The sequence below is a fragment of the Colletotrichum costaricense genome (assembly GCF_030867565.1).
Source record: "Colletotrichum costaricense strain IMI 309622 chromosome Unknown Scaffold_25.1, whole genome shotgun sequence".
Taxonomy (NCBI): Eukaryota; Fungi; Ascomycota; class Sordariomycetes; order Glomerellales; family Glomerellaceae; genus Colletotrichum; species Colletotrichum costaricense.
The window spans coordinates 161,477-184,700 of NW_026848254.1; the positions used below are offsets into that span (position 1 = coordinate 161,477).

The 23,224-nt window shown below is 52.8% G+C and overlaps 8 protein-coding genes across 8 annotated transcripts; 5 read left to right on the forward strand and 3 right to left on the reverse strand.

The window, feature by feature from the left end:
- Nucleotides 1-243: 243 nt before the first annotated feature.
- On the reverse strand, nucleotides 244-2,102 carry CCOS01_15659 (uncharacterized protein; the record flags this gene model as incomplete). Its single annotated transcript, XM_060463797.1, has 4 exons — nucleotides 244-512; nucleotides 575-975; nucleotides 1,037-1,549; nucleotides 1,603-2,102. The coding sequence occupies 4 exons, from the start codon at nucleotides 2,100-2,102 to the stop codon at nucleotides 244-246; spliced, it is 1,683 nt and encodes a 560-aa protein (XP_060305552.1).
- A 2,136-nt stretch (nucleotides 2,103-4,238) lies between these two features.
- Nucleotides 4,239-6,623, forward strand: CCOS01_15660 (uncharacterized protein; the record flags this gene model as incomplete). The annotated part of the gene is made up of 5 exons (XM_060463798.1): nucleotides 4,239-4,248; nucleotides 4,805-5,346; nucleotides 5,422-6,124; nucleotides 6,214-6,320; nucleotides 6,384-6,623. The coding sequence occupies 5 exons, from the start codon at nucleotides 4,239-4,241 to the stop codon at nucleotides 6,621-6,623; spliced, it is 1,602 nt and encodes a 533-aa protein (XP_060305553.1).
- A 1,406-nt stretch (nucleotides 6,624-8,029) lies between these two features.
- Nucleotides 8,030-9,164, forward strand: CCOS01_15661 (myo-inositol 2-dehydrogenase; the record flags this gene model as incomplete). The annotated part of the gene is made up of 2 exons (XM_060463799.1): nucleotides 8,030-8,356; nucleotides 8,421-9,164. The coding sequence occupies 2 exons, from the start codon at nucleotides 8,030-8,032 to the stop codon at nucleotides 9,162-9,164; spliced, it is 1,071 nt and encodes a 356-aa protein (XP_060305554.1).
- A 441-nt stretch (nucleotides 9,165-9,605) lies between these two features.
- On the reverse strand, nucleotides 9,606-12,074 carry CCOS01_15662 (uncharacterized protein; the record flags this gene model as incomplete). The annotated part of the gene is made up of 8 exons (XM_060463800.1): nucleotides 9,606-9,703; nucleotides 9,778-10,761; nucleotides 10,857-10,926; nucleotides 10,984-11,117; nucleotides 11,169-11,618; nucleotides 11,666-11,756; nucleotides 11,839-11,965; nucleotides 12,016-12,074. The coding sequence occupies 8 exons, from the start codon at nucleotides 12,072-12,074 to the stop codon at nucleotides 9,606-9,608; spliced, it is 2,013 nt and encodes a 670-aa protein (XP_060305555.1).
- A 685-nt stretch (nucleotides 12,075-12,759) lies between these two features.
- Nucleotides 12,760-15,978, reverse strand: CCOS01_15663 (MutS domain V; the record flags this gene model as incomplete). Its single annotated transcript, XM_060463801.1, has 9 exons — nucleotides 12,760-13,283; nucleotides 13,357-13,505; nucleotides 13,553-13,827; nucleotides 13,875-14,275; nucleotides 14,331-14,418; nucleotides 14,470-14,739; nucleotides 14,793-14,833; nucleotides 14,884-15,205; nucleotides 15,259-15,978. 9 exons carry the CDS (start codon nucleotides 15,976-15,978, stop codon nucleotides 12,760-12,762), a joined length of 2,790 nt encoding a protein of 929 aa, XP_060305556.1.
- A 522-nt stretch (nucleotides 15,979-16,500) lies between these two features.
- On the forward strand, nucleotides 16,501-17,906 carry CCOS01_15664 (uncharacterized protein; the record flags this gene model as incomplete). The annotated part of the gene is made up of 2 exons (XM_060463802.1): nucleotides 16,501-16,927; nucleotides 16,978-17,906. 2 exons carry the CDS (start codon nucleotides 16,501-16,503, stop codon nucleotides 17,904-17,906), a joined length of 1,356 nt encoding a protein of 451 aa, XP_060305557.1.
- Nucleotides 17,907-18,434: 528 nt separating this feature from the next.
- On the forward strand, nucleotides 18,435-20,046 carry CCOS01_15665 (WD domain-containing protein; the record flags this gene model as incomplete). The annotated part of the gene is made up of 2 exons (XM_060463803.1): nucleotides 18,435-18,659; nucleotides 18,721-20,046. 2 exons carry the CDS (start codon nucleotides 18,435-18,437, stop codon nucleotides 20,044-20,046), a joined length of 1,551 nt encoding a protein of 516 aa, XP_060305558.1.
- Nucleotides 20,047-20,658: 612 nt separating this feature from the next.
- On the forward strand, nucleotides 20,659-22,109 carry CCOS01_15666 (uncharacterized protein; the record flags this gene model as incomplete). The annotated part of the gene is made up of 5 exons (XM_060463804.1): nucleotides 20,659-20,868; nucleotides 20,937-21,072; nucleotides 21,121-21,244; nucleotides 21,303-21,760; nucleotides 21,799-22,109. The coding sequence occupies 5 exons, from the start codon at nucleotides 20,659-20,661 to the stop codon at nucleotides 22,107-22,109; spliced, it is 1,239 nt and encodes a 412-aa protein (XP_060305559.1).
- Between the last annotated feature and the right edge of the window lie 1,115 nt (nucleotides 22,110-23,224).

Here is a 23,224-nt window from a genome sequence, read left to right on the forward strand (position 1 = left end):
AGACCGTGGTATACTCACTTACTAATGGAACAAATATTCTAAAAGGGGATACCTGCTCTATCACACATAGGTAACCATATTCTCCATACTTTACGCTGACGTAAACTTCATACTTCACACGAAGAAGCCATGGGTAGATCTTAACATCATCGTATTGTGAGTCGTCTCTTGAGTACCAAAAGTAGTACCACTAATTGCTACATTCAGTATCATTTGCTTCCTCTCTATATCACTCAGAAGTATCTAAGCTGACAGAGTAACCGTGGCATGGGTCTGCTCATCCACAACCTCCCGGAAGATCTGGTTCTTCTTCGCCACGTCGTCAAGTCCAGTACGGTCACCAAACACCTCGTCCATCTGCTCAAGAGTCTTTCCGTTCGTCTCCGGCACACAGAACCAAACCCAAACGAAGGCCAGGAGGCAGAAAGCAGCGAAGAAGACGTATGCGCCGAAACCGGTGCCCTGGACCAGGGGAGGAGTAACGAGACCGATGATGAAGTTGTTGATCCAGTCTGGAAGATAAGTGTCAGCAAATGAAATAGGGCTGAATGGCAAGAGGCCGTTGTCAACTTACTGGAGCAAGTAGAAATGGCAACGCCCTTGGCTCTGAGCGATGAAGGGAACACCTCGGAAGGCAAAGCCCAGGGCACAGGTCCCCATGTTGCGCCAAAGACAAACATGTACATCAGCAAGAAAGCCACACTGACCCATCCCTGAGTAGTATGGCTGGGCCAGTCGTTCGAGTACAGCCCGACAAGAATAGCGATGACGGCCTGCGAGATCGTCATGCCCACGGCACCCGTCAACAGCAGCGATCTACGTCCGAACCGATCCATGGTCCACAGACTGGGGATAACACCGACCAGCTGAACACAGTTAAGAACTCCGGACATGATCAACTGCATGTTGTGGTCGAGTCCCATCGTCGCAAACAGAGTTGGTGAGTAGTAAATCAAGGCGTTGATTCCGACAAATCTATCGAAATATTAGTCTAACCTTCAAACATCGACTCTTTGTCACTGTAACATAAACTTACTGCTGGAAGAACATGAGACCAGCACCAACGTGCGTACGTCTCAGACATCCCTTCTTGAAGCAATCTCCCCAAGCAACAAACTCGAGCTTGATAGTGCTGGCAATGCTACCGCCTCCGACGAGTGTAGGGTGGCGTTCAGCGAGAATCGAGGACTGGAAGCGAGCCTCGGAGACGATTTCCATCCATTCACGGCGAACGCGCGGGTCGGTATCGGGAAGAACGCGGAGCTTGGCCAGGTTGAAGAGGGCCTCTTCTTCGCGGCCCTTGGATGCCAGCCAGCGAGGGGAGTAGGGGAGGAAGATAGCGCCGAATCCGAGCAAGAGACCGGGGAGAATCTGAATGAGGAAGGGAAGCTGCCAGGACCAGTGGTTGGAAATGTCCTTGGTGCCGTAGGTGATCCAGAAGGCTACGACAATGCCGAAGACGATGGAAAGTTGCTCGAACACGAGGAGAGAACCGCGGATTTCGGGAGGTGAGATTTCGGAGATGTAGAGGGGGACGACCATGGAAAGCCTAGAATTGTCAGTATTCAATGTGTTCAAAAAGGGGAAATTGACGAAACTTACATGCCAATGCCCAAACCTCCGATGAAACGACCTCCAACGAGCATATCGTAGTTGACAGCCGCAGTCTGGATAGAGGAGCCAATGGTGAAGATGACAACAGCAACCATAATGGATCGCTTTCGGGAGATCATGTCGGCAAGCCAACCCTGGTTCATGGCACCAATAAAGGCACCCAAAGTGATCATGGCAGTCATGAGACCCTTCTTGAAGCCAGAGCCAGCAGCGTGGTCAGATACCTCTGGGAAACGCTCGAGGAACTGGTCCATGACCAGGGTAACTGAAATAACACCCTGATCGTAACCGAAGAGGAGACCACCGATTGCCGAGAAGGCAGCGCAGAGAGCTACATAGTGGGATGCGAATATTCCCTTGAAGCCAGAGGGTCCGTATGGCTCGAGGGAGGCATCGGAGAGAACGGTCTCTTGTTGCTCGGTAGAGACGCCTGGGTAGTTGGTTGAGGACTTCTCCACCTCGGAGGCGGAGGTTGATCGTGCACCCATCTTTGAGCTGTTGTTGTGGAAACGTCAGTATGAGGGGAGTTCGACAAAGTTTTCATAATTCGCTGTATGGATGTGGTGTAGTGAAACAGGTTTGTGACTAAGCTGGTGTATAGGGGTCCTTGGGATGAACTCACTCGGACTGAGCCGTGAGGTTGAGGTTCTGGAGTTGCACTGGATGAGCCAGGGACGAGGTTTAGGTTACACGAATCCGACAGACCGGTTCAGTCTGATGAAACTGGAATAGAAGAAATCGGGAGGGGTATCACTGAAGAAGAAGGAAGAAGCTTTGGTCGAACCCGCCTGAGTCGCAGGAGAGGGAGTCGAGATCAACGTCAAACATGGCACGCAACGTCGTCTTTATAGAACTCTGAGACTTTCGGGGCCACCGCCTGGCCCATGGCCAAGCCATCCCGACTACGCCCGTCAAGTAGATTCATTGACGGCCTAGGGGGCACGGTTGGGGGGATCCACATCTTTGGAAAGCCGTAGATACTTGTTTACGCCGAGCCTTGATGAGTGACGAGGGTGGGCACCGGGGGGAAGAGGACAGGACGGGATGGGGAAGAGGAACGCTACGGATACGCTTGCGCACAATAGCCGCCATGAGTACCACGACCAATGGCCGGATGCTAGTTGGTCAAGAATGGACGTGGAGGAGCCGCTAAATCGCGGGGTGTGCTTCAAAGATGGGTTTTCTGGGGATATTGGGGAAACCGTGTCAGGCTTCCAGCGTTCCTTGCGCGGAGACGCCAATCACGACTCACGCTACACCAAATACGGGGGTGGGAAGAAGAGAGACAGACACGGACAGCATGGGGCACCCCTCGGCCATCCGTCCGGCAGAGAGGACGAATTCAGGCACTGACGACGAACCAGCGAGAGACAGAATACGGCCGGGGTAATGCCCGCCCTCGTCAGCCCCACGGTATTTGGAGAACTTGGCAGTTGGAGTTTTGGGGGTGTTTGCGAAGAATTGAAGACGCGTTCGAGATCAAGTTCGATGACAAAACTCAACAGACGATGTGCGCCCTTCCAGGCACCGTTCGACCATCGACCACGGAGTACCTGGGTGGGACTATAGAACGACGTCGAAGAGGACAAGATACTGGCTGCACATGATTAGAGTCTTCTGCGTGCTTCTGGCAATTCCATGTTGATAAGAACGCGGTTTCCACGCAGTACAGGGGCCGTCTGTCAGAAGATTCTCGCACATGAGTTGCCCGTGGGGAATTGACGGGTTAGGTGGGGTTTCTGTACGCTATGTCTCGAAATACCAGAATACTCCGGAATCTGGCCGTGGATTTGCAGTGCCGAGCCTCCATGGATTTGGATGGGGGCTGGCCGACCAGGGGGTGGCCTCTCCCCAACACGAGTCAGGGGCCATTTCCAACCTGCATTAACACTTTCGTCATAGGCTAGGAGGAGGAGGCCAGGACATGGTTGGCGTGGAAATTTGAACCGAAGGAGCCTCACCGACGGCTGTAGGGCCTAGGGTGAGAGGCTAGGAGCTTTCTTCCTCTTTTACACTAACAAGCAGTTTGCCCCGATGCACAGATTTCCTGAATTCACCAAGGAGGAAATGCTTTTATCCCCCAACTTCCCTACATCGTCGCGATCGTCTCAATTTCACGAAACTGCGACAAGGCAGGACGAAAAGAGACTGAAAGAGGTGGGAGTCAAATCATGTCGACGACATGTCTGGTAAGTCGGCCCTATTCGCTTTGGCTATTCACCCCATTTCCCCAGAGGTTGTCGCCCACGCCCGACCCTCCGTGATCCGTGTTCTACCCCGGATTTCGCCTAAGCAATCAGAAGTTGTGGAATTGCTGCTGACTGAGATATCTGGGGTTGGCGATGTGGAATCTGTGGGATGAGATGACCAAACTGGACTGCCTGCCGGTCGGACTTTGCATCCCATTCCGACTCCCACCGTACCTACGTTGGCGGACATGCTCAACTCCAAAGCTAATAAACATGAACAATAGACTTGCAAAAAGCAACATCTCAAATGCGCGTGGAGCACAGATGACGATGCGTCTCCGTCTTCTGCTCGGCCCGACGTCTACTTGAAATCATGTATTCGATGCAGAGCAACTGGCAAGGACTGTATTCCGGCCCCCGCAATTCGATTCAAGCATGCCACTGAGTAAGTGACGGCCAAATTCCTCTCATTCCCTATCATCAACTCTGGCAAACTTGTACTTGGCTCTGTGGCACCCCAGTCGCTCCCCGCTCAATTGCGAATTACACTACACAATGTGCAAGTTGCGACATTGGTGAAGCAAGAGTCAAGATTTACGCAAAGCGGAACCGAGATAATGGTCTCGCCCGCCCCGTTTACCACTACAATACGTTGTACCCCCATTTCGTTTTCGTCACGGGAACGAATCTGCAACTCTAGACTCCGTAATGCGCCATATTGTACTGCTTTTTTTGCGGGAACGCTGATCGCTTACTATGGGTTTTGTCTCGCTGATTTAGGACGCCGAGCGCTACGGAGCAGACGTGGGTGCCCTATCCGCGGCGATGTAAGTTTATCAGTCCCACCTCCAAGACCTTGCAAGTTGGAGAAGTTGGGGAAAATGAGGAGGAGATCTACGAGCAAAAACGGCGAGAAATGCCTTGTTTGGAATCATCTTGGAACGAAGCTTATCCCGACATCGTTTTCTTTTCTGTCAAAATTGCCTAACTCGGTCACATAGTACACTTTGTCGATGAAACCCAGGAACTTGAGGCTCTTTATTGGTCTGAACACGGCAGCCCGCCGCCGCAATCACAAGCGCAACTGCAACTCCATCCACCGGCAGCACTACAGCCGCAGCTTGCACCGGCGGAGGGTCGGCGGGTACCACTGCCAGCGACACATCCTGATCCTGGCTCATCATTATCATCATCCGCGCTGTTGGTGGATCTAGAACAACAACGACGCCGAGAACAGCGGCAACCCGATGACGCCGCATCCGCATCCCCGGCTCCCATCATCGACTCGCATAGCCGAGATTATCGTGATGCCCGGCTTCTAGTCCCGAGTCCTCACAGCCAACCCGCCTCTACGCCGGCTGCGAGTTGGAGAGAGGTGCAGGTGCAGACGCCAACGACTTTGCCATCTGTTTACAGCGCTATTCCATCTGGGTCAACTCTCGGGCTAGCCAATTTTGAGCATCATGACGACGTCGTGTTTCCTTTCACGCAGCCTCATGAGGTGAGGTTGATGAAGTACTATCTAGAGTACATGTGCACCTGGGTGAGTGGTCATACGCTTTTTTACCTCAGGAGTATGATCTGGCAACTCCTCGGCTGTTCTAACCCCCTTTTTCAGTTCGATCTATGCGACGCAAGACGGCACTTTGCAATCGTCGTTCCCCGAAGAGCAACAACATGTCCAACCCTCCTCAACGCAATCTTCGCCCTCTCCTCCCGCCACCTCAGCCTCCATGAACAGTATGACCCCTACGCCTCGGACCGCTACCACCAAGAATGCCTCAAACACCTCACCACCATCTCAAACGACTCGTCGGCCCTCACGAACGATGACCTCCTCGCGGCGACAATCCTCCTCCGCACCCTTGAAGAGCTCGATGTCCCGCTCATAGGAACAGACCACGAGGGCCATCTCCTCGGCATCCAGCTCTTCATGAACACGCAAAACGCATCCGCCCTCGACCCGCCGAGCTCCCTCCGACAGGCTTCGTTCTGGGTAGGCCTCCGGCAGGAAATTACCATGGCGTTTGCGACGCAGCGGCCGATCAAGGTCAAGCTCGACCACCTCTTCATTGACCGGTCCTTTTCGCCGGCTGACGACGATTGCTGGGCGAATCGCATCGTCGTGCACTGCGCCGAGGTGGTGCAGTTTTGTTTTGGCGAGGTGGAGAACCGCAAGAGTGAGTATCAGCGGCTGGTTGAGTATGACTATAACTGGCTACGCGCGAGACCGCTTTCTTGGCTGCCTATCGCGTACTCTGAGCCGGACCTTGCTTCAGGCTTGGTCTTTCCTCAAATCTTTTACATTAATCATGCAGTCGGTTAGTTTTCTCCCTTCCCTGAAGCTGGGACTTATTTTCCAGTCTTTGCTCATGGCGACATAGTGAACGAGCCCACTAACATAGCCTAGTGATCGGAAATGTGCATGGGGCGTTGGCACGAGCGCTCTTGATGTGCCACGACGAGAGCATTCCCAAGATAGGACCTAGTCGAATCCGAGCTCGAAAAAAGCTAGATGTAAGCGGTTCCAGTCATTCTACCAATCTCGACCTGAGAACTAGCTAACATGGGAGACATAAGAACGACATTCGTATGCAAGTCCGAGAACTATGTGGCGCCGCGCTATCAAACAAGCAGACGATACCAGCCATGTTCACGGCCTGTATGGGTGTCACGGCGTGCGGGGACAGGTTCGTCGAATATGCCGAGCAAAAAGCACTATTGGATATTTTGGTCAAGACGGATGTTGAGCACATGTGGCCCACTGCTTCGGCACAGTCACACTTGAAGAGGGCGTGGGGGTGGGAGGACGATTCATGACTGAATATGTCTCTGAGTACTCAACATAGTTGCCTACTGTACCTTGCAGTAATACCACGTTGATGTTTTTTGTGTCTTTGGTCACAGCATATTACATGAAAAGTTCGGGATTAGGATTCCGATAATTGCCTGTAGGTGTGCCTACATGTCTTATTGTGGACGGCTAATAATCACGACGACGATTCCGTAACAAACATGGAGACAAGACAAGGGCACGTACAGACAGGACTAAACGACTTCATTTCCAGTCATCTGATCCCCCTCGTTACCCCGTACCCCAGGAAACCAGCACCAAGGATTGGGAAAGGGGAGGGGGTGAAGTACGGGGATGGAATTTGGTGATCCCGATAAAGCGGATCGAGGTAATGCGGAGGATCAGATAGACTCATTGAACACGGACATTACCCCGTATCCGTAATGCGGGTTAATACATGTTACCTCTAAGATTGTGACACATGCAGGGCATGACCAGTTCTGGAACGCACACTTGTCGGCTACCCCAGGTTCCTAAACAAACCCAACAAGTTTTTCTTAGTTTCTTCTTTAGCTTTGGGATATTGGGGTATATTCGTAGTGTACCATACTTAGTCGTATGGTGGCGAGCTTATACGCGGAGCTTGGTCTCGTTCACGTAATCTGCCCGTAAGACATAAAGACCGGACAAAGTTACCGCAGACGCCAATTCGAGATTCGGGGAAACTTGCCCCGATAAGCTGAGCAACCAATGCGAAGCTCTTTTTTGTTCATTTCCAACCCCCCACCTGCCTCATTCGCACAATGGGGAAAGTGGGCTGTCTTACACCGGTTGCAAGCCAAGTTTCGAGATGCCTCAAAGCTTTCTTACAGCTCAGCATTGCTGCAAGTTCACGTGGGCTCCTCGACGCGTCTTGACTCCTGGGCGCGCTTTTGTGGGATTCCGACATGCGCTTCCACTTTCCCACTGGTCAATTGGCATGAGATGGTCCCCTCAACAGCGTCAGAGCTGCCCCGCGATGGAGCTCTTTATTCGTGTCGGGAAATGGTTTCCGATAGAGCTCCGAGGACGGTGAGGTTCCGTATGAAAAGCTGTGGGATATAAGACACCAGAGGTCCCTGATTGTTTGTAGAGCCATGTTAAGCCGTCCTCGGTACCTTTCGACTTCTCCCAGGTTGTACATTTGCGCCAGTTGTCTCAGACTAGAGAGGAGGAGCATCCCACCGGTCCTCGTCACCGCCATTATTCGTACATTCTTCCATCTTTGATACCCTCACGCTCGTCCAGCTCCCGTTCGATTTGCATACCAGAGAAAATAGACATAGACATAGACCGCACGCCACCGTCACCACGATCACAAGTCAACCCCCTAACACCGGACCACCTCAGCAATCACCGCACGAAACATTACCAGAACCGCAAAGAAAGCAAAATGTCAACCAAGAAGCTCCAAGTAGGCGTCGCAGGCCTCGGCCGCATGGGCAAGCGCCACGCTCTCAACTTCCACCAAAACGTGCCCCGCGCGACCCTCGTGGCCGTCAGCTCCCCCGACGCTGGCGAGCGCCAATGGGCCGCCGAGAACCTGGCCCCCCACGGCGTCACCGTCTACGAGTCCTACGACGAGATGCTCGCCCACAAAGGCCTAGAGGCCATCTGCGTGGCGTCCGCGACCTCTGTCCACGCCGAGCAGGCCAACAAGGCCATTGAGAAGGGCAAGCACGTCTTGTGCGAGAAGCCATTGGGCACCACTGTCGAAGTTGTAAGTGTCTTGTCCTTCCCACCTGAACATGTGCGGCGAGAGGGAACTAACAACACGGCCACAGTCACAAACCGTCGTCGACGCAGCCGCAAAACGCCCAGATCTCAAAGTAATGTGCGGTTTCTCCCGCCGCTTCGACGCCTCCTACCGCGACGCCCACGCAAAGATGCAACAAGGCCTCATCGGCCGTCCCGCCATCCTCCGCAGCCAGACCTGCGACGTCCTTGACCCTTCAGGCTTCTTCGTCGCCTACGCTCAGTTCTCGGGCGGCATCTTTGTCGACTGCAGTATCCACGACATTGACCTCGCGCTCTGGTTCTTTGACGAGGAGACCACCAAGGTCAAGTCCGTCCACGCCGTGGGCATCACAGCCGTCGAGCCGGACTTGCGGAAGCACAACGATCGCGACAACGCTGTTGGCACGGTCGAGTTCTACGATGGGCGCATCGCGTATCTGTATGCTTCGCGCATGATGGCCGCGGGCCAGGAGGATTCGACGGAGATTATTGGTACCAAGGGCAAGTTGTCGGTCAACCTGTTGCCGGCGGAGAACCATGTAAAGATTTACACACCGGGAGGCATCCGGCAAGAGCTGCCGCAAACGTACTGGGATCGGTTCAGGGCTGCTTTCACGACCGAGGCGATTGAGTTTACCGAGAGCGTGTTGGAGGATAAGCCTGTGCCGATCAAGTTGACTTCAGCAGTGGCTGCTGTCAAGATCGGTGCGGCATTGCAGGAGTCAATGATTAAGGGAACCAAGATCTGGTTTGACGAGCAGGGCAACCGGACGGAGAAGGCCCAATTGTAGGACAGTAAATTGCATTCGGTCTTCTTGGCCTTGATCTATCTACGAGGCTACCCTGAGATTGGGAAGTCTGTATCATGCCATGCCTTCCGTGATGGCCGCTACTACATTCACTTGCTTCTTCCATCATCATCCCCTCTGAGACTTCAATACCTTCAGACCATCATGGTCAGGGATACATGATCCACAAGGGTTTGTTTCTTGGGTGGAAACCTTCAGCACTGAGGTGACGTCAGTCATACTCTGCGATGTTCTGTAGGGATGTCCATACCTTGTACCGATAAACACGTGTTGGATGCCTCTGTCCTCGAATGCATCCTCTCCTAACATTCCTCTCGCTCATCCAGTACTCATACAGTATCTTTGGATACTGAATCCCGGCCAAAAACTCGCATGATGCTGCGTCACTGAGTTCCCTGATGAACTTCGGGAGATCTGTCAACTTCAAGAAGGTTTGCAGCATTCCTCCAAGTTGTCCCCTTCGAGGTTGAAGTTGGTTCGTGAGCTGGAGAAGATTTCTGTGGTGATGGTGAGAAGAAGGCCTTTAGATAACAGAGCAGCCAGTGGCAAGGCAGAACCCCGCACCACCAAAAGTTGAACGGCTTTGGCAACTCACCAGGAGGCTCGACTATCAGCCGTCCTTTTCTCATTTGCTTCGCCGTTGCCTTGTCGGCTTTCCAAGGGCTCGGCTTCACTCTGGTGTGGGAAGACGAAGAGGTACTCTGCTGAGCGCAGCTGGTGGAGGCTTTGGTGTTAGGTGTCTTACTGCCTGATGCTTTGACACTCGGCTCTTTGGAGTGCTCTCCTTGGGCACCCTCAGAGAATTTGAAGCTCCGTGGTAGGTCTGCGCTATGGAAGCCGTACGGGCGACTTGGCCGCTCCGGAATGGCGGGAGCAGATATCCCCTCGGTCTGTGTGACTTCAGACCCGCGCAACACGTATTCTCTTCGCTGTCTTTCGACGACTCCCGTAACAGCTGTCTTATTTTCCTGAGAGTGACTAGAAGCAGCCTTGCTAGTAGAGACATCGCATTGCCCTGGCTGCGGTCCACTAGAGGACTGGAAGAACTGGAAGCCTCGAGGGAGGCTGTCGCGTTTCAAAGCGTATGAGCGACTTGACCGCTCATAACTGGCGGGAACTGCAGTCTGCTCGGTCTGACGGGCACCGGAGTCTTCGGGCAGCGAAATTGGTAGGCATCCCCCCTGAATATGGCTAGAGAAATTCAACGATAAATTCCCCAAAATCGTGTCTTTCTTGTTTCCAGAGCCAACTTGTGCCTTCTCATCTTTGGATTGAGACTCTGGCGCTACACCAATGTGCGATGAAAGCTCGACAGAGGCAGACGTAGTGATTGATTTGCTCATCTCGGTGACCGGGACGGCTCTCTCACCACCCTCGCTGCAAGACTCCCAGTGAGTAGATGCATGTGATGATGATGATGATTGAGGGCGAACATTCGGAACAGCCCCGTTTCCAGTGACCACTTTCGGCGTCGCCGAAAGACTGCATACCTGGCTCTGGTTGATACCTGTTGAGATACTCTTGACCTCGGAGCTCTTTGCCTGAAAGTCGAACTTGAAGTCTTGCGGAATGTGGCTCACTATCGCACAATCAGCCTGTGAAACGTGTGACTAGGATCCCGAAGTGCTTCGAAAATGGATCCAGAACTCGCCGAATGGCTGGAAAAGGACTTACCTCTGGCATCTTTGGAGGTGGGATTGGGATTCTCCGCCGTTCTAGACTTGTTCGCCGGTCCAGGGATAGACTGCGAAGAGTGTTTAGCATCATCCGGTCGACTGATGAACTCCGTGCCCAAATTTACCATGGATACGCGCTTTCTGGGCCGAGGAATCGTCTCATCGTCGGAGCATGGGTGCTGGTCATCGTCACCTGTGGCCGAAGGGATGGTTTTCGGGGTGTGCGGCAGCGGAATGTCTGCTTGTGTTCCTGCTTCGACTTCTTTGTGTCAGTGAAGGCGGAGCCGATACTCGACAACCAAGTACCTACCATAAGGTCTCGGAATACCACTGCCATGTTCGATCACAGCTTGAGTGCCGACGTCACTCGCGCCCTTCACACTAGTCACCTCCTTTGTAGCGTCTTCGAGTATCTCGATGCGATCAACAGCGGTGGAAAGAATCTCCAAACAGAATGCCGGGTTCTGTTTGATGAGGTCCACGAAGGTGTCCTGTGGAAGAAGCTTGAGGAGATAGGGGCTAAGTGCTCGCTGCATCTCCTCGTGCATGAAAACCCACAAGTCGTCCTGCTCGGCAATGATGACCTCGATGACGATGTAGAAATCTCCCATTCTGTCAGTGCCACTGGAGAGGATCTCGCCAAGCAAGTAGCCTGCCTGAAAAGCAATCCTCTCTTGCAACGGGAGAATGCCGAGTGTCGCGGACACCTCGTACAAGGAGAGGAGGTCTATCACTTCAGTCTTTTCCGTGATCAGGCTTTCTGCTAATGGTCAGCACACTCCGCCTTCGTAAGGCCGAAGAAATCACCACCTCCAAAGTAGAAGTACTTCAAGACTGTGTTCAGAGCTGAATGAGGGAACATGCGCTCCTTCAGTGGAATCTTTCTCATTCCTTCTTTCTGGAGACGGCCGTTAGTAGTCAAAGCCACTTTGAAGGCCATGCGAGACCTCGCGAGACGATACGCTGCATGAGGAGCTTACCATCTGAACCATCTCTAGGATGTGGTCGATCAAGCCGCTCTTTCCGCGTACCGCCTTGTCATGAAGTTCCCATTTGCTGGCACCCATTGTAAGAAGAATGTCGGCGTCGTTCTTCGTCTCCCAGAGGCTATGGGACGTCAGCAAGGTGAAGATAAATAGACCCTTGGGGGAACTCACGATGGTAGGTCGGACTCCTCCATGGCTTCTTCGCCATACTCACAAGGCGGGTTCTTCATAGCGCGCAAAAGGCCGCTGGGGCGTGGTACAATGCACAAGATATTCGAGACCAGAGGTGAGGAATGAATTGGATGTAAAAGACAAGGCCTCAAGGCAGAGTGTGAAGTCGATCGATGAAAGAAAACCGTTGTACAGGATAGACGCGGCAAGGTGGGTGGATGGGGAGGTACCGACCGTGGAGGTTGCGATGAGGGAAAGATGCAAGGCCCGAGGGTGGTTGGTGCCTTCCGTTCGATCGGTAAACTCCCTATCCCCTGTAGGGAAGGAGCGGTGGGTGCTTCTTGCCCTTTCCAAGCCAGACTCAACACGTACCAAATTGCGTATGGCATCAATCCAAGAGCACTGGGATGATGCACCTTGCTGCTTCTATGCACAAGAAGCTCCTATCATCCATTTGAAGACCAATACAAGATTAGTTGTCCTCATGGCTCTGTGTACGCAGTCTTGGACAAACATGCCAGAAGCTCAAGCTGCTATGAGACACCGGTTCTAATCACTGAGCGAATCAGACCTCTCGCCTTATCTTGTGTGTTCCTATAAGAAGAAGCGAACTACAATGCACGCCCATCTCATGAACAACAGCCAAGTAGGTGGCCGAGTCCATACCTATAAGACGACCTAGCAACGAAAGAACCATGTTGCTTTGAAAGTCATCTTCAGATCCCTTTTCCTCAAGTATTCCACTCAGCTGCTCCAAAGTGACTCGGCATCAACAGTGTCGAAGACATCTTCGTCCTCAAACTCCTTATCCTCCCCGTCCATCCCGTCTCCGATAGCCTTACTAGTGTTGCTGCTGCTTTGATTGCCACCGTTCTCGATGGCCTCCATTCGCAAGACGAACTCCTCTCGAAGACGGATCAGGTAACTTCTCATCGATGAATCATCCATTTCTGAGTTTTTCACCTGTTTGAGCTGTTCGTGAAGATTAAGTATTAGCTTGCGTCGGTTGAGCATCTTCCTCGCTTGAGAAGACTGCTTATTCTGTTCCCTTCGTTGATGCAGTGATATAGCAACTTCCTCGGCAACGTCCAGGAACCGTTTGGGAAATGCCATTGCCTTCGCAAGTGTGATGCCATAGAGCAACTCCTCAGTCTTTCCCGACTCAACTTTGTACATCATAGTTAACTTGGGTACGTTATTGTCCGTCGTCGAAACCTGCGTGACGAGACGAAGATTCAGCACTCCGGGACGATCGGCTAGGACGTCGGCTAAGGCATATTGAGTTAGCTCCCGACCAGGTCCACCTGTAGCGAAGTCAAGGGATTGTGACAGGGGACCTACCAAGCTCTGTGAAGTGAGTTGCAAACCACACAATGGCACGGCTCTGTATAAGGGCTTCGGCTATGGCGATCGCGATAGCAAGTCCATCTCGAGTGCTTGTGGCTCGACCTAGTTCATCTATGATGACGATGCTCTTGTGGGTGACATTGCTTGGGCACGTCAGTACTGGAACCTCTCCTGCGTCAATACTACGTACCTAAGGATGAAAGCCATCTCTCTCATCTCAAGCGAGAAGCTTGACATATTGGACTCAATATTGTCGTTGGTAGTCACCCGAGCGAAGATATTGTGTACAATGGGAAAACTGGCGTATTCAGCAGGCACGAAGCAGCCAATTTGTGCCATGATCTGGAGCAGAGAGATACTCTTGATGTAAGTGCTTTTCCCGCTCATATTGCAGCCGGTCACAATCTGGAAACGGTGCTCCTCGGTAGCGTAATAATCATTCGGTACAAAGCCACCCTTCAGAGTCTGCTTACGATCAGCATGTGTTGAGGCAGCCAGTGGGTAGGCCAAACCTTGTCCATGATGGGATGCCTAGCAGCTTTCAGCGCTAGAGTATCTGATATTTCCGGTCTTCTCCAATCGAAGGTCGAACTTGCCTGTGCAAATGACGCAATCATGTCGAGCAGTGCGATTGAATCGCAGACGCGGTAGAGGGGCTGCAGTTGAGTCCGGATGCTGTCGATGAGATCCTGAATAACCTTGTCACTCAGCATGACCACTTCCGCAACGGAGTCGGTGATTCTCTGGTTCAGTTTCTTGAGATGCATTGTGAGACATTCGATGTAACGACCCCTCATCGTCCGGTTGACAAGCACAGCAGGAATAGCCCGGTCCTCGAAATCCACTGCTCGCATTCGGAGGCTGTACTTGCGCCCGTTATCAAACCGTAGGATAGCTTCGATACTATGCTCGCCTGCAATCTTTGTTAGAATGAGGAGTGGACGGTGGGGGAGGGTCAGCTCAATTACGATTCAGCTCTTCAACATGCTTATGGACGTCATCGGTGTTTTCCTTATAGGCTTGTCTGGCAACATCGAGAAGCCCGTTGATTCCAGGCTGCTGCATTGTTAGCCAATTTTCAGCATCATTGACCGCAAAGCCACTTACTTTGACCGCAAAAGTTCTTTGATTTCGTAGGTCTAGAGCGCTTTTGACATAATGAACATCCTCATGAATATTCTGGTACACAAGCTCTCTGGCGGCTGCAGTCAACTCTGGCTGGCAAAGATCTCTGATTTTGGTGAGAAGAGGGCACGTGGCAGGGCCTAGCGCCTGGAACACTGGTGGAACGGCATCTATGAAGGTCTTGACCATCAGAACATGATTGATTGCTCTTTCTGACGCCTCAACGGACGGTTTGTTAGGGATGATGACAAGCTATCCCAGTCAGCAGGGCCTGGAAGATATCAGCTGTTATCGTGGTTCGGTACCTTGGTCAGCATGCTCTCGACATCAGGAAAAGCCTTCAAAGCTGCACGATCTTAGTCAGTCGCCGATGACAAAAAGATGGGAGAATCGAACCTGTTCGGACCTCTGCAAACATGTCTTGATTTGCAAGAAGTTCCTCCAATGCAGCAAACCTAGGCTCAAGGTATGACTCTTTGAGTGTAGACGGCTGCAGTAGATTACTTCGAAGTACCCGGCCGCCCATGGGCGTCAGTGTATGCTTGAGAACACCGTAAAGGCTGTCGTTAGACGCCGCGTGGCGTCGATTTTGCAGGATCTCGAGAGACATGATGGCAGATACGTCAATCATCATTGTATCCTCCGAGGGCTGATAACGAATGCGAAGAGAGTGTGGAACAACACGCACGGAGAACTCGGTCTCCAAGAAACTCATAGCCTTTACGTAAAGTCAGTGATTATGCTAGCGTGGATTTCCGAGGATACTTCTACCGCGGCAAACGAGCAAGTCGCATAAAAGCTGCCTTCGATAGCAACTTTTACAGCTTCTGCGTCTTCTCGGAATGCGAAGGTTTGAATACGATTGAGCCCATCCATCTCTGACCAGTACTTTCTATCAAGAGATGTGATCTTTGTATCTGGCATATGTTCCTCGATATGGCTGTAAAGCCTCGACTTGGGATTCGGGGGGCAGCACGAGCTGACGATCAGGAGATGGGTTGGCTCCATGATCTGAAGTTTGTGGAGAGTGCGAACGAAGAACCTGTTGTCGGAGATTTGGCTGAGAATGGCTTCCCCGGTATCAACGTTGAAGAATACAATTCCAACAGCAGGAGTAATTCCGCGAGCCTCGCTCAGGGCACACACAATGGTGTGTTTGGCGCTGTTGGGCAGAAAAGGGGTTCGCGACGTGCGACTAGTGTGGGAAGTGCTCGGCCGGGTCGTACGAGGTCTCGATATAGTACCACTAGTATCAGTGCCGTAGTCGTAGCTTGGGGTGTAGTAAGGACTAGACACAGGATCTTCCGCTGAAGATGGTATCGGCGTTGCCGTGTAGGAGCCTTCTTCTCTCGAATTTGCTGAGCTTGTGCCCGTTCTTGAGGTTGTTTGGGGGAAGTAGGGAGACGCCCTTCCGTATGGTGCTGGTGTCTGAGAAGGAGTGGTCATGTAACCCGTCGAAGGTCTCGGCGGCCGCAAGTATCGAGCATCCATCTTGTGGCGATGTGGACTACACCAGCCGAGATACTGGCGGTCTCGCAGTTCAGGATATATTTGGTAGACTACAGTGGTGGGAGGTGAGGCTTCAACTAGCAGAACAGATCGGGATTATCCTTACTCGACAGAAATAGATGGGGCGTCGTTGAGAAGAATCGAAGAACCTCATACCAAGATCGCAGCAACGGGCAACAGCTCCTGCCTGACTTACACGGCCGAGCCGGGGTTGCCCCGGTCTTGTCAGGAGTGGAGCCACAAGCACTAGCCACATAACTATCGGATGCACAGCCACTAAAGTAATGAGATGTCGGCCGGTGGAGTCAAGTCGTCATCTCCACGGCCCTGACACGCCAGGAAGAGTTTGCGACAGGCTTGGAAAACCAATCCGCACAGGAAGCCAAACCGCGTCGCGCCGCGACACCACGACTCGAACTGCCCATCTCGACCGACACCGATCCGGGACCAGGCTTTTGAAGCCATCGCGACATTGGTGTTTAGTCGCCCCGCCCCGCCGTCAACATGTTCGGCATCTTGGGCGCCCGCGACCGCAGCGACGGCACTGAGGAATATGCCTCGTTCGACGAGCTCTTCGCGGCGCTGAAGACGCGCATGCAAAAAGATGGGTACAAGGTCGTCAAGTCACGTACCCATCGAAACAAGGTCGGCGGCACCTACGAGAAAGGAAGCGAGGTCGTCAGATGTGATCTCGTCTGCGATCGTGGTGGCCAGCCTTACAAATGCACAGCGACGCAGCTGAAGACATCCACCAAGAAGACCAATTGCCCTTGGAAGGCCAAAGCCGTCAATCGTAAGACGCTGGGGAAATGGATCTTGACCATCATATGCAGCGAACACAACCATGAAGCGCGTACGCCCGACCCGCCGACCGATGAGGAGGATGCTGATGCGGAGGGAGATGCCGACGTCGTTCAGGACGTATCAATTGGTATGCCTCCTACCCCGGTGCGATCCGTTGTTCCTTGCTAACCTTCCTAGTTCCGGAAGTGCAAAATTCTGGTCCGGCGCCAGATCCTACAACAGCTGCCCTCCTTCTCATGGTGGGAGCCGCTCCCAATACGATGCGACTTACCGGCGAGACCTTTCACAACTTCAAGTCCGAGTACCGCAAGATGTCGAAACCTGAACGCCTGGGTATACTAGCCCAGATGCAACTGCGCATCGCAGCCATATATGCCGTCGAGAACGAGGATATGCAGAGACAAGAAAGGCAGGCTAGGCAGGAGAAGAAGCATCAAGAGATCGAAGAAAGCCGACGCAAATCGCAAAGCACACAACAGCCGCAGCAGCAACAGCAGCAGCAGGTACCACAGCAGCAACTACCACAACCACCGCCCCAGCAACAGCAACAGCACCAACAACAGCAACCCCCTCAACCGCAACAACAGCAGCAGCATCAGCAAGTGCAACATCAACAATATCAACAACATCCCCAACAGCACCAGCAGCAACAAGTACAGAATCATAATCTTGGCCACAATCATGGCCATAACCACACTCGGGTTCAGCAGCAGATGAACCAGATGTCCCGGGATGGCATGGCTGGTATGCCTAAGCACCCGTTTGAGCAGACAACCCACGACGAGCACGCGCAGTATAGAGATCGGCAAGCTGAGATCGAGGAGCGCAACCAGAGGACGATGCAGATGCGCGGGCAGCACCTTAACAACACCTTCCAGCAGCAGAATGCTGTCCAACAGACGCCTATTCCTGTGCCTCAATTCGGCATGCAGTCGGCGCAAGGTCAGCCGCAAGTGTTCCATCAGTACACTGCGACTCCTACGAATAATGCAATGTCAAAGGGAGCGTCAAGTGCCTCGCCGGCCACAGGCTCAAAGAGGCGTGGCCGGCCGAAGAAGACAGCTATGGACCAGACACTCGACCCCAGCCTTCACATGGGAAGATAGTCGCCGCTTGTGCCGTTGGTCATTGGAAGAAGAGGAGTGGAGATTGTGTATGATGAGCTTGAGAGGGCTCAGTGTGTGTAATGTGTAAGAGAGTTACAGATACCCTACCGGATGGAGGAACTGGGGCATGGCGTTTATAAGGATACCAGCGCAGCAAGCTGGCCCGGACATACTTAGTTTTCTTCTCGCTGAAAAAGCACAGTTCCGGGAGAGAGCTGCCAGGATGGCTCTCGGAGTTTGTTCATCGTCTGAACTGGGGGTCATTTTTATCTTGTCAATGCCCGCACTAACAGACAACATATTGTTTCTCCACTTGCAAATGCTAGCGATGACATTTTTTTAGGCCGTTGTAGTGGGGGCGTCGCAACCACGGGCAATTTTTGACCGATGGTCCCTGGTCCACCGTCCCGTCTGCGCATCAAAATTTCTGCCCCACCATCCCGCATCGCCGTAGTCGAAATATTTCTGACAATTTCAAAGACCAAAAAAGGACTATTTTCGAGCAGGCGGTCAACCGACGCAACAACCATGGCGACGGTACTCCCTCCGCCCTCGAAGCGTCAAAAGCGCGAGACGCTCGAGAAGACACAGACTCAGCAAGATGTCACAGCAATGGCTCCGGGCCTTGAGGGCTCTTTTAAGGCCCGCTTCGTTGATGGCGACGGACAGCAGCTGGCTGAGGTGATCGAGGTGCCCCTCGCCGACGCTTCTGAGAAGAACTTGACTCTCCTTCTCAACACCTTGCAAGGAAAGGTCAGTCATATACTTTCTGTTGGCAGTCCCGTATACGACCGTTGTCTAACCCCCAAGACAGGATAGAGAAGACTTCCTCCCGTACAAGTTCCGAATCCACATCCCCGACACAGATATCATCGTCGACCAATACCCCACCAACCTCCTCGAGCTCCTTCGCAGCCATGGCGTCGCAAACCCCTTCGAAACAACAGTCACTCTTAGTGCCGAGCCCCAGGCCGTATTCAAGGTGCAAGCCGTCACCCGCATGGCCCATCGCATCCCAGGTCACGGCGAAGCCATCCTCTCAGCCCAGTTCTCCCCCGAGACCAGCAAGAGGTTAGCAACGGGCGGTGGCGACAAGACAGCTCGTATATGGGATACCGAGACAGGCACCCCGAAGTTCACACTCTCGGGCCACTCCGGCTGGGTGCTCTGCGTTGCGTGGTCCGCCGACGGCCGCCGCCTCGCAACGGGCAGCATGGACAAGACGGTTCGCCTCTGGGATCCGGATAAAGGCGTCGCTGTCGGCCAGCCCCTATCTGGCCACGCAAAATGGGTCACTGGAATCGCCTGGGAACCCTATCACCTCTGGCGCGACGGCACTCCCCGCCTGGCATCCGCCAGCAAGGACGCGACGGTGCGCATCTGGGTCGTCAACACGGGTCGGACAGAGCACGTCCTGTCGGGCCACAAGAGCAGCGTCAGCTGCGTGAAATGGGGCGGTACTGGGCTCGTCTACACGGGTAGCCACGACAAGACAGTCAAGGTCTGGGACTCGGTCAAGGGCACTCTCGTGCACACGCTCTCCTCACACGCCCACTGGGTCAACCACCTCGCCCTATCTTCCGACTTTGCCCTAAGAACGGGCTTCTTCGACCACACTCCCACGCCGGAGACGGAGGAGGCTCGCCGCGCCAAGGCTAAGGAGCGCTTCGAGAAGGCCGCCAAGATTCAGGGCAAGGTGGCCGAACGCATCGTCTCGGCTAGCGACGACTTCACAATGTACCTCTGGGACCCGTCACAAGGCACCAAGCCCGTAGCGCGTATGCTAGGTCATCAGAAGCAGGTTAACCACGTCACTTTCTCCCCGGATGGCACTCTCATCGCCAGCGCGGGCTGGGACAACCATACTAAGCTCTGGAGCGCGAGAGATGGCAAGTTCATCAACACGCTGCGCGGACACGTCGCGCCTGTGTACCAGTGCGCCTTCTCCGCCGACTCGCGGCTGCTTGTGACGGCATCAAAAGATACCACGCTCAAGGTGTGGTCCATGGCGACGCACAAGCTGGCTGTAGACCTTCCGGGGCACCAGGATGAGGTGTATGCCGTTGACTGGAGTCCCAGAGATGGCCAGCGCGTGGGCAGTGGTGGAAAGGATAAGGCTGTGAGGTTGTGGTGTCATTAAGGGGGCAAGGTTTTGCGCGTCTCTGCTGCGCGAAGTTGGGCAACTGTTGCAATGCGTGGTCGTGCGCATATGATGGATGGGTTTTTGGCAACTAGAATACGGATACACAAAAGAGAATATACCCCATTTGTTCCCAAGCTGCCCATGCCTTATCTCACGAATTTTGCCTTGGCCTGCATTGCTAGACATCTTGAACCACCCCGCTCGACGTCGCAGGACTGTGTCGTTGGGCACTGCATATTCGCCTCAATCTGACGTGAACTATACCAGATAAACTCTACACCTAGACCAGTTGTTCATTTCGTAAGCGGTTGTCAAAAGCCAAACTACGTTTCTGGAATGGTGACACAAGTTTGCCTTTCTGCTTTGCCCAGAGCATGGGCCATTACATCCAGCATCACCCCGGATGGCCAAGACTCAATGGAAGAATCTCCTCCGCAGACTTGTTTGATCTGCACAGCATTAAAATAAATGACCGCCGTCTACCGGCGACCTAATAATAGGCCCTTTTAAGCCAAAAGCCTCGGTCACGGGAGGATAGGTTCCCAATCTCAACCAAGGACCCCAAAGAAAACTACCTTAAGCCAAATACTTGAGACCTCCAACCACGCAATGAACAGCAAGGATGAGGGGAAAAAGGCGTCGGAGGATGGGAGTAGTACGAAACTCACGACAGCATCGTTTCTCAAGGGCATCCAAGACGTAACCTCAACCTCTTTCGCAAGCGAAGATGAGCGCATGCAAGCACTCCTCGGAACATACGCTCTAATGGCGCGCCTAGAATCTCCATGGGAGACATTGGTGAGGATCTGTATGACACAGGTAAGAGATAGACTCCATAGTCAATCAACTTCCCTCAGCTCGCTGCATTAATTCTCACACAGACACAGCCGGCCCTTGGCGCAACTCTGAAGATTCTGAAGGACTTGAAACTTTTTGAGAAATGGCAAGGTCGGAACGGCGAGCCAATGACGAGTTGCCAGCTTGCTGAGCTTCTTGGAGGCACTTGTGATCCCGCGCTACTCTGTGAGTCTTCCTTTCATGTCGTAAAGTTGATAATGTCTTACGATATAGATCGGTTCCTACGTCTAATGGCATCGAATCATCTTCTTGAAGAAACCTCCGTAGGTGTCTTCAAGCCGACGTCATTCGGAGGTTCCGTCACAGCACCATTGTTCGACAGTCTAATCCACAGCTTGTGGGAACCTTCCCTCCATCATCTTCTAGAAGAGCATCCCTGGACTAACACTCTCAAGCAACGACACAATCCTCCCAATGTACGCCAAAATGCCAGAATACTTTTCAAAGACGGACTACACCAATCCGCAAGACTCCTCCTACACCGTCTTCCAGTACGCGCACAGGTGGGACGGCGATCTATGGTCCTACTACCAAGCTCACCCCAAACAGCAAGAGCAGTTTAGTACTATTCAGCAGACAATCTCCGGATTACATCCTGCATGGACAGAGATCTTCCCAGTCGAGAGACTGATGGAAGGAGATGACGCTCAGACGCCTTTGCTTGTGGATGTTGGCGGGAGTACCGGGCACGATGTACTCAAGTTCCACTCCATCTACCCAGAGACAGCCTCCCGATTGTATCTCGAGGATTTAGGGTCCGTGGTAGAACAAGCTGTCTTACCTGAGGGGATACACAGGGTTTCATACGACTTCTTTACACCACAGCCGATAAGAGGCGAGTTGATTTACCCCGGTCTGTAGGCTAGAACTCACCACTCACACATGCGACAGGAGCGAGAGCATACCTACTGCACTCCATACTCCACGATTGGTCCGACGCCCCAGCCCGCAAGATCCTAGAAATTCAGAGAGACGCCATGACGCCCGGATCCAGCAAGTTACTCATCCACGATAACATTGTCGAAACGGCTCTAGCACATCCGCAGACAACCGCCTTGGATATCCAGATGATGGCCATGGTCGCCGGTCAAGAGCGGACGGAGGATCAGTGGAGGGAGCTTATCACCTCGGTTGGATTACGTGTTGTCAATATTTGGAGGTTGAAGTCTGCTGTGCATAGCATCATTGAAGTCTCGAGATAGACGTAGTGGGTATTCCGAACCTAAATGTACGAGTATTCCGTTCTTGCCTAGTATATTCCCGTCTGAAGGTATATACCCCCCCTCAACTCCATTCCCGTCACCAGCCAGCAGGCGCCCGTCTAGGTCGACGGGTCAGGTCAAACTGGCTGGGTGGTGGAGTGGTTCATGGTCAACAATTAAAATCGCCAACCAGCCTACTCGACGACAGGCTTAGCGCATACGAGTACCCGAGTTCGAATCCCAGCATGAGCACCAAGAGATGTAGCCACACCGGTGGTGAACTCTTTTTTGCTCTTTCCCATTTCTTCAATTGTCAAGTGCTGATTTCTGTTTCTCGGTATAGTACTATGATTGAGAGGCAGAACCTCGGTGGTATCTCGTGGGCGATTGCCAGCGGTTGATGAGGACATGAAGGCACTGCATCTGATTTAATTCTGTGCCTGCATAGTATTTCCCCAGAATTAAACCTATTGCAGCTTGATATTATATATAACAGTCCCTGTATGGTTGCCGTTCTCTCGTCTCCAGCCTGGACTATGTACCTCAGGATAGAGCACCTAAAGCACCTCCATGTTAGCATCATCATCTCGTACTACAAGCGTAGGCCAGAGATAGCTTAGCTGAAGGATGACCACGACAAACATAGTGATCACGGCTGCTGATGAAATAGCGTCTAGCGAGTTCACACTTGCTGTAAATCCAAGCCAGCCTTCAAACCCACTCGCTCTCCCGGATAGCCTCAACCCACACCGAACCCAGTCCCACTCCATCCATCCGAACTGTATGTCATCGGCCCCATCTACGGACTAACGGGATCCTGAAATCGGAGCATAATCGCGGAATCTAGTCGGGAGTCGGGACAAAGGGAGCGGGGGAAAACAAGTCATGGCAATGATTTGTAGCCGAACAAGCCGGGAGATCAGATCAGGTTGTTTCCCCTTAGCCGAGGTCTTACCGTGGATACAGGGCAAGTCCACAATAGGGTGACTTCACAAGATCGAGGACACAATCAAGACAGCTCATGTTAGTCGTGAGATTCAGACGTACTGTATTGCCGATGTGTCATTGTCGTCGAATGTTGAGCAACACGAGTTTTGCCTTTGCATGCAGCCCAG